General features: G+C 35.1%; 1 protein-coding gene across 3 annotated transcripts; it reads right to left on the reverse strand.

The window, feature by feature from the left end:
- Positions 1-1,039: 1,039 nt before the first annotated feature.
- LOC118038403 (MLO-like protein 11) lies at positions 1,040-9,174 on the reverse strand. 3 transcript variants are annotated; one of them, XM_035044740.2, is made up of 15 exons: positions 8,716-9,170; positions 7,967-8,024; positions 7,585-7,820; positions 7,326-7,442; positions 5,810-5,870; positions 5,303-5,400; positions 5,072-5,146; positions 4,355-4,440; positions 4,193-4,242; positions 3,255-3,295; positions 2,888-3,061; positions 2,697-2,732; positions 2,338-2,405; positions 2,194-2,254; positions 1,040-1,570 (listed from the first exon to the last, which is right to left on the reverse strand). In XM_035044740.2, the coding sequence occupies exons 1-15, from the start codon at positions 8,818-8,820 to the stop codon at positions 1,184-1,186; spliced, it is 1,653 nt and encodes a 550-aa protein (XP_034900631.1). In that variant the 5' UTR covers positions 8,821-9,170; the 3' UTR covers positions 1,040-1,183. The 3 variants fall into 3 exon arrangements, with proteins under 3 accessions (XP_034900631.1, XP_034900632.1, XP_034900634.1); XM_035044741.2 differs by having other exon boundaries at positions 5,303-5,397; positions 8,716-9,168; XM_035044743.2 differs by lacking the exon at positions 2,697-2,732 and having other exon boundaries at positions 8,716-9,174.
- Positions 9,175-9,616: the final 442 nt, after the last annotated feature.

Raw genomic sequence — 9,616 nt, forward strand, 5'->3', positions numbered from 1 at the left:
GGTAGAGGTAGATGGAAAAGAAGATCGAGGTTGCTTTAACAGGTTAACTAGTCGACTGATTGAAGCTAACCAGTGGACCAAATCCTCATAAAGTAGCCATTCAACACTCAGGTTTGACAAAACAAAAATTAAATGCTATAATTATCAAAAAAAAAAAAAAGAAGAAGAAGAAGAGGAGGAGGAGGAGGAGGAGGAGGAGGTTATTATACCAGAGATTGCTGAAATTCAATCTAAAGGTTGAAACTATAAATGGAAAGATAACCATGACAAAGAAGAAGATGTAGCTCATGAGTCGACCATCACAACCACAAAGCCGTGGAGTCCACACGATGCTCACGAGTCTGTTGTCACCAAGGAGCCATGGAGTCCGCAAGCACGCGAATCCATCGTTGTAGCCACAGAGCCATGGCATCCGCACGAATCTCACGGAACCATCATTGCAGCCATAGAGCCATGGAGTCCACGTGAGGCTCACAAATCCATTGCAAGCATGGAGCCATGGAGTCTATGAACAAGGGGTAACTAAAAAGCTGCATCGTCACGAACAGTACAGAAACCAATAATTGAGCACAACAGTCTCTGTTTTTCTTAAACAAAGTTGAAATGTAGTTCGAGACTAGGCTCAGTTTCTTTCCTCAAATGCTTCGAATATTTGCTCTCAGATCTCAATCAAAAGTACTTTCAAAAAAGATAAAAATAAAAACAGAGCTAAACGAGTATCCTTTTAGTTGACCATTACATGCTATCAATAGAGAATAAGAAAGATGCAAGGTGAAGTAGAATCAGCCTCAAACAAACACGTCAATTTACCCATACAAAAAAAAATCATATAACATTTGAAAAAGCAGGATGACCATCAAATCGTGTTGCCTTGAACAATCTTCTTGTATCTTCTTCAGGAAAAAAAAAAAAAAAAAATTAAAAAGTGTGTGTGTGTGTGTAAAACTCTTGCATTTTCTATTTGCTTTTTATTTTTAATAATAGAGAGCATTAATAAAAAGATAGTCATCTCCTAAAAAGTTAAATGACGATTCATGACTGCGTTAGAAATGAGATATATATATAAAAAAAGGAAACATTAGAAGGAAATATATAACAACCGAAGTGCTTATGTGTATTTCTTTCCCTTGTTCTTTACAAGATCCCTACAAAGCCTCATTCCTGGCAGAATAAGTCCAATTTACTACCTTCTAACTGGCATAGAAGATGATCTAGGAAGATCTTCCACGTGAAAATTTGATGTTTCTGATGAAGAAACAGAAGCTGAGTGTCGAAGGAATGGATTAGCTACCCCGCTTGAAGTTTCATTGGCAACTGTGGTAGGACGAACTGAAATAAAAGAAGCTGGCTGCAACTCGATTTGAGTGACTGGATCTGCATCATTCTCAGGAATATCAAGCAAATGATGATTGTCTTCCTCTGACATTAATGTGCTTGTGTCTCTGTGCATGGTAGAATCATCTGTGAAACTCGCATGCCTTCTCTTCCCGCTAGTTGCTGCTTTCCACCACCCATGGATTGTCTCCCTTATTCTTGGAGGAAATAATGCCGCCTTATAGTTTGTTCCCATCTAGGAAAAGGGAGGGAACAATACGTGATGCTAATAATGACCAGAAAATGATTGCACAAAAAACAAGTGGTATAATACTACCAACTTAACCCAATGAAAACCTGCTCGAGCATTTCATGCTACTAGTTAGGAAGAGGGAGGCTTGCTCTACTCACAAGTGGATAAAGATGATTTCAATTCTTAAAATGCCATAAAGAATTGATGGCAATTTAAAGGACTCGACATCTTGACTTATTCTCATGTCTAAAAATATATTAAGTTTGTTCCAAAACCCTTTCTTGGTGATGGATTCTGATAAAACACCACAGCATCGCTCCCAGAAAGGAAAAGGTTGAGAAGATAATCTGAAGGAAAAAACTTGAGGTTTGTTAGCCGACAAATCACGCTGTCAAGATTTATTAGTTTCAACAATTTTGACGTTAGAAATAATTTACATGGAAGCTGTGGTGTATCTGCATCTGATACAAGTTAAAACCAGCTAGATTGTGGTAGATTATGTGCTTCTAATGTCTTGTTCATGATATTTGTTGACTGGTAGATTATGCATTAGTATTTTCTTGCATATAATATGAATTGGCATGTTTTTTCCTTGAGGAAAAGTGCATTTAGTGGCAATATGATACCTGAGTAACAAGTGCATATAGTGGCAAGGTGCTGTAGCTGCAGAGGAACTGCCCAGAAAACCTACAAGATAATACAATAATGCAGTAGCTGTAAAAGCTGATGAATCCTCAAGAAAGTCTCAACCATCTCAGAAGTATGCATACCCCAACACAAGTCGTATGTACACCTGCAAATGGTTCCTAATAAAGCAGGATCTGTACCCAAATTGCCACTGTAAATTAATCAACAAAAGACAGATCAGTTCAACGTACAGATTCACCACCTCATCATCATGGAAAAGAAAAAACTTTGTATCTCCTCATTTCTGATTCTTCTGGTCAGTGATTATCAATCATTCTTTTCGTAAACATTGAATCAACCCAGGAAAAAGTGAGGCGTTTGCTCAAACAATCACAGAAATTATAATAAATTTGAGCTTGGTTGATGTCAAGAAGGAAAGGACAAAAGTGAACTCTCGCAGCCCAATGAATAATTAATAATCAAGTCAGGGTAGAGGAGATACCCAAAACCATAAGAATGAAGCCAATTCAAATGCATTCTGCAATCACATTTCAGAGAAAGAAAAGAACTAGATGTGAGTTATGTTACTTTGGCACAACACCATAGAACCATTTTCTAGGAAAGAAGGAACTGAAAGGACGGTATATGTTACCATTTTAACTTGAGCAACTGATCACAGTGAGCATTGCTTACCTGGAACAGGATAAAATGGATCAATTTCAGAAACAGTTCTGGCTTCTTGAACCAGAAAAGATCATCTCGAGGCCTGATCATCTTCCCCTCTACAGAGTGTCCGGTTAGGCTAGCAGTCTCTGATGTCAAGGTCGCAATAACATGTTGTAGCTTTGCTCCGACTAGAAGAACAAGCTGCCCATGACATGAAATATCAGAGATGCCCAGTGCAATTACTTAAGTAATACAAAATTCGTTAAGTGTAATCTGTTGTCCTTCCAAATGTCTGTTCCTCGCTGCATTCTCTTTTTTTCTACCGAGGAAAATTCCTTTTGCAGCATACAAGTGATTGATGAAAGTGAAACTCAAAAGAACCTGCAGCACTTACAGTGATTGGAACGACGGATATCCAGAAATAGAGATTAGATCCTGTAGAAAGGTTCCAAAACGAACTAACCATAAATTAGTAAGATTGAGACTTAGGATAACCCGATCATCCATTTTATGTTGCGGGTTTGATTAATTTTTTTTTTAATATAAAAAAATTATCTAAGTGTTAATAATTGTTTTACGATAATAATAAATTTAATTATAAACTGAATAATAATTATTTTAAATATTGATATAACATATATGGAAAGTAAATAGAAAAAAAAATTAACGAAATCCAATTAAAAAATAATTCAAAACAATTAATAGAATTAACACAGATTAACTTACCAAACTTATAACCCGAGTCATTAAATCAAAATAATCTCATAAAAAAAAAAACAATTACAGAATCTAATTTCCAACTAATCCAATATTAAAGGATGAAATCGAAAAAAATCAATTAAGCGGTAAAAGAAAAAATAATTCAAATCAACCCGAGTTAATTTGTTAAACCCATTTCTTGAATTATGAAATCATGATAAATTCATAAAAAAAAATTATAAATTCTCAATTCCAACAAATCCAATATTATATAAATATTAAAATAAAAAGAAATTAAATTCATATAACCAGTATATAACATAATAGAAAGAAAATTTAAGAAAAAATAAATTATAAAGTATAATTTCCATGATAACCTAATATTGAAGGATGAATTTGAAATTTTTTTTTTATTAAAGTGTTAAATTAAAAGAAAATATTAAATAAAAAAACAAAACAAAACACTGATGAATAATTTTTGATATATGAGTGGCAACGGCGAATTAGCCATAAATTTTAGTGTTTCGTTAATTAATGTTTTGTTAATACTCACCGAAATTCGTATATTGTTACCCAATGGCAAGTGCAAAACAAAGCAATTCATAGCATTATTTTTCACTCTCATAGCCATACCTTTCACATTAAACAGCATGACTGCAACAACAAATGCCCACAATGGAACACTGCAAGGCATTGAACACAGGCATTTAGCTGGTCCATCTTCTCCTTGCTCAAACCAAGCAGATGAATGGCCTGAAAATGCAAGAAACATTCAAAGTACATAGACGACGTTACCTCACACCAACAATTCTCTGGAATTCTTCTTCCATGGAGCGAATCATGTAGCTGTGAAAATCATATTTCAATGAGAGGTTGTGATTCTGCCATTAATAAGAAAAAACCAAGAGGAATTGATGTCAATAAAGCATCACTGATACTACCAACAGTATATCAGCAAAGACGCTCACGCTGTCTCTGTATATATATACTTCATTTTCTTCTTCTTTCTTAAACCCGAGTGCAATACCATTGAATTCCTCGGTTGATTCTATTAGAGAATAATATAAATTATTTTTTTAGATATCATATAATAGTTTAAATTATTGAGTTGAAATAGGTTCTTTGACATGGTATCAGAGTCTTGATGACCAAGTAGTCACGAGTTTGAATCTCATCATCCCCATTTATTTGATAAAAATTAAACACAAGGTAATGTGGACCTATACAAGTTTCAAACCCAAAAAACTTTCACTTAAGGGGGTGTGTTAGAGAATAATATAAATTATTTCTTAAGATTTCACCTAACAACTTAAGCTATTGGGTTGAATAGGTTTTTTTAACAGATTGTGGGATGATAACACCCCTGCTCCTCTCTTTTTCCTGGAGGAGAGTGTCATATTGCATTGATAGTAAATCCTAAATGCTAGTTGAAAAGTAGAACTTCCTCTGTGCCCCTTGCAATGTTGTAAATGCTATTTCAAGTATGGGTTAACAGATAACAGCAGAGCATACCATGATGAAGCCCTTACGAAGAGTGAGGTAGTCTGTGCGAGCCACTGAAGGTCCGAATTGCCGAAAGAAACATGTCTGCAAGTTGATAAAACACATCAAACGATGACCAACACAAAAACAAGGCCTGTTGGGAAGGCTCTGATTCTATTGCAGAATTGGAGGTAATAACAAGCAAGCATGGATTACAACATGGAAACCATTAAAGAGCAAGAAAGAGAGTTTTGTACCTACCACCCAGATAAGAAAACTGTTCTTGACCGAAGGGCTTGATGTATGATGTCTTGCGAAGGTTGTTTGCCTTCGCAATGTCTTCTCTCTATTGTTTTCTGCTACAGAATAAAAAATTACTTAGTCGTGATTTCTGTGATACAACAATATTTCTAAGAGCAAACATTCTCAATTGAAATGATTGGAAGGTGAAGGTATCCCTTGAAAAATAATGCCAAGAGAGGAAGAAAAGAGAAAACAACAGAAACTTATTGCGAGTTCCTATTTTTTCCTAAGTATCTTCATTCGAATGCAAACAATGAAATCTCAATCTCTTTAAAAGTTCTAGCACCTAGACTTACATGTATAAGGGCAAGCTAAATAGTGTATACAGAAGAGGGAGATTGAGTAGTTGTATTCTAAATCAGCCATCAAGTATAGAGCTGACATAGGCAAAAAGAATTGGGCAGCACTTGTTACTGTTTAAACTTTTAAATCTATTCAAAACCACTTTCCTGTCTAAGGCTTTACCTGTTGATAAAACCTGGCAGTCCTTCCGAGCCAAATCCTCCCATGCTCTCCAACTATGAATCTGGTGAAGCAATTCAATGTTAGACAGTTGGTCATGGTGATAACGAGATTATGGTTCTCTTGTTTCATGAGTCAAATCTAGTATCTTGTAATTGATCAACTGCAGTTCAGGAAGACGTTGGTTTTTATGGTCAACATAATTTCCTCTCTGGGTCCTGGGAAAAGACATAACAAGTTCGACTAGAAAATACTGTATTACTCTAAATACAAGAACCAAATGCATGGTGGATCTTGTTTTATACATGATATATCTATTCCTTGATAAATCTATTTTTAATGGGTTTAAAAACCCATTATAACCTTTTCTCGGTAATGAACATGTCTCAAGTGGGGGCTTAGTAGTGTATCGAACCTAGCCACGCTAGACTTGGTAGTGTGTCATGCCCTGAGCATGCTAGGTCTGGTGTTAGCTAGAACTAGATGCAATTGGGTGTAGTATGACAAGCCTTGTTATGATGCTATCCAAATCTAGAAGTTTTTAAACTTGGTAGTCAGCCAAGTCCAAGGTAACGTTGGTTTAGAAAATATATCAAATCCATGACACTTAAACATGGCATTCCACAAAGTCCAAACCTTAAACTTGGCAGTCAGTCATGCCTAAGATAATGTGGATTTAACAAATATGTTAAACCTAAGGCACTTGGAATGACATTTCGCAAAGTCCAAAGCAGTTGGACTTGGCAGTCAACCAAGTCTAGGCACTTAGACTTAACAGTTAGTCATACTCAAGATAACATAGGTTTGGAAAATATGTAAGACCCAAGACACTTGAACTTTGCAATTAGCCATGTCCGAGATAACAACAATCCTTCCTAGGCACACCTAATTAAAGGAATGATCATCCTCCCTTGGCACATCCAAAGGAATGACCACCCTCTTTTGGCATGTCCAGAGGAATGATTATCTTCTCTTGAATCTAACCTTAAGAAAAAAACTCAGCCTCCATAAACTTAACTACATTTGACATCTTACATTCTAATCTGTCTACAGGCCCTTCTTTTCATAATAGAACAGTACTCATGAGTTATAAATACATTATGAGACTTTCAGAAAAAAAGTTTACAATCTTAATTATTTACTGTATATATATTTTTAGAACATCTTTCTCTAGAATATTCTTATATTTTGTCTCTCTTAAAAAATATTTATTTAAGCATCAAAAAGCCATCACCTCAACCAAAAAGAAATTTTTTGCAGGTACTAGCCACGAGAAGCCTTGACCTGCTATGGAGTAAGTGTAAGCTATCAACTATCTTTCCTAGAAAATATGGAGGACATTGCTTGGACCAATTAATTAATTAATTGTCCAACTCAAGAGTCCTATTCCGAGACTAGTTGGATTTTTGGTACATCATCATTTCCCTTCCATTATGTTGTGTAATTATTAAGCATATGAACTTCACCACTCCTAAAACCACTTCACCATTAAGAAAAGCAACAGCTCAAAATACATAACCTTCACAATCGCCAGCAGCATTGTTAAGCAACTGTATGAAATGTGTGTGACTGCCATGACGAAAATGAAGCGATGCAACCGCTCGAGATCTTGATATGACAGGAATGGCTCATATCCCTGCACGTCAAACAGTTTTCAGAATCGAATATTTGTCATTGAGAAAACGAATGCCATAATAAAGCAAGGTTATCAACTCGCTGCTTTGAAAATTCAATATTGCAACATCCTCAACAATGTTTTCTATAGATTAATGACATGCCTTTTCGCAGTTATTCCCATCCAAGCCATTCAACATTCTTCGAAGTGGAGGAGGAAGAACAGAAAGCATCACTAGTTTACGTCCCTCGGAAGAATTTTGTTTAATTTCCTCATCAGTCTCTGTTCCCGTGCAAGAAGCAAAATTACCTTCATAGAACTTTGATGGAATGCAAATATTGGCTATGGTGCTTGAGCTAGCTGTTAAAAGAAGTGATATGAATCCAAGCAGCATCAACTCTGAAGACAAGTACAAAATGATACTTGTTAATGAAAATTAGTGAAAAGAAATATGAAAGGAAGGGGATTAATTAAAAATTCCTTGTAAGCAAAAGAACTAGATGAACTTTCTGCAGCATCTGATGTTTTTTGAGCTTGGAAAATACCTTCTTTCATCTTCTCCACCGCTGCAAGCAAAGGTTTCCGATCGGTTTCCCGCAACCACTGAAAAACAAAGGAACAAAGAATCAAATCTCAGATTAGACGCCAAAGCTATTGAAACCAACACTGGCATTCCAGAAAAGAAAATGCAAACAAAAATAATCTGACAGATTCTGTTTCAATTCATCTGTCAATATAGAGTTCTCCTAAAGCAAACATGTGAAATTTTATCATAAGCCTGCTGAAACAAAGTTAACGAAGCTGGTGCTTCCATAACAGGCTTCCAAAATCTAATTTTCACATCTAAAGCATTTTATGTAATAATCAATGAGATTTCAGCCTACAATCGTGACCAAGAACCAAACAGAAAGCTAGAGGTATCAACTAAAAGCCCTCAAAAAGTCAGTAAAAGCTATTTAGAAACTCAAATTCCTAAAAACATCAGAAAAGAAGTAGTGGCAGATATCAATAGCCAAGCAAAGTGCCTTACTGCTTGCAAAACCTTCCATCAAGCATGATATATCCATATATACCCAAGTTTCAAAGGGATCAAATATATAAATAAAATATTAAGAAAATCCGTTGTGTACCTTGAACTTTAAGTAATAGAGTGAAAGGAAGGAAAAACAATCAAATTCTGTACAAATACAGTGTAGTACCTCACAAATCATAACAATGATAAAATGCAACATCAGGAGAAAAAGGTAAGAACACAAGAAAAAATAATAGACAGTAGAAAGAAGATGTCACTTACACTACATAGTCTGTGAATTGAGCGCTCCACAATCAGTGAAACAACCACAAGGATTGTCAACACAGTTGCAAGTGACCATGTTGGAGTTAAGGCCAAGGATCTCATTTCTTTAGTATCTTCTCCAATTCGAAGCAATCCTACACGTACGGACACGCAAACTTTTGTCTTTAAATCTTAACACCCCTAAAGCCCCTGTCTTAATTTTAAACTAACAACGACAACAAGCAACCATATTCGCTTCCTAGAAATCAAAACCACCAAAAAAAGAAACACAAACTTAACTCCATCACCCTGCTCCTCGTGTAATCATGTATATAAATATGCTAATACAAACAAAAAAAAAGTTTGGAACCCAACCGAGCTCTCTCTCTCTCTCTCTCCTTCCTCCTTTTCTCTTGGCTGAGACACAACCAAGCTCCGAGACTCAGTTTGATCAAACTACTTGAGCTCACCTTGGATTACTATTTATTATTATTCATGAATAATATTACATATGATACTATTCATGAATAATAATTTTTTTTCATATGTATTTTTCTATATATTTTTCAAGGTTATAAATCCTTTAACTTTTAAAATAAACAGGAGATACTTCATTTAAACAACACTGTAAAAAAAACACTCACAGAAAACACACATTTCTTCTCTACGCTCAATTTATCTTCTTGAATTTTTATCTTCTTATCACTTAAGAAAAAAGTTTAAATACTAACTTAAGTATTAAAATGTCTTTGATTCATAAAAAACTTGTTTTATATGCACAAAACTCATTGCTTGTGCTTGTTGTTTTTCTTGTGTTATTTTCTTTTGTAATAGTTGGTATCATAGCTATACATTTGTTGATATCAGAGCCTAGTAAATACTTATGATTAGTTGCTTTGTGTTGTTGAATAACCATAAA

This window comes from Populus alba, chromosome 11, assembly GCF_005239225.2.
Source record: "Populus alba chromosome 11, ASM523922v2, whole genome shotgun sequence".
In the NCBI taxonomy this organism is placed as follows: Eukaryota; Viridiplantae; Streptophyta; class Magnoliopsida; order Malpighiales; family Salicaceae; genus Populus; species Populus alba.

Bases quoted from the DNA above. Each gene is read 5' to 3' on its own strand.
- LOC118038403 (XM_035044740.2), bottom strand. From the start codon at position 8,820: ATGAGATCCTTGGCCTTAACTCCAACATGGTCACTTGCAACTGTGTTG. The intron at 7,821-7,966 runs GTATTTTCCAAG...ACTTGTCTTCAG, and splicing joins GGTGGAGAAGATGAAAGAAG to AGTTGATGCTGCTTGGATTC. The intron at 3,062-3,254 runs GTAAGTGCTGCA...TGTCATGGGCAG, and splicing joins TATCCGTCGTTCCAATCACT to CTTGTTCTTCTAGTCGGAGC.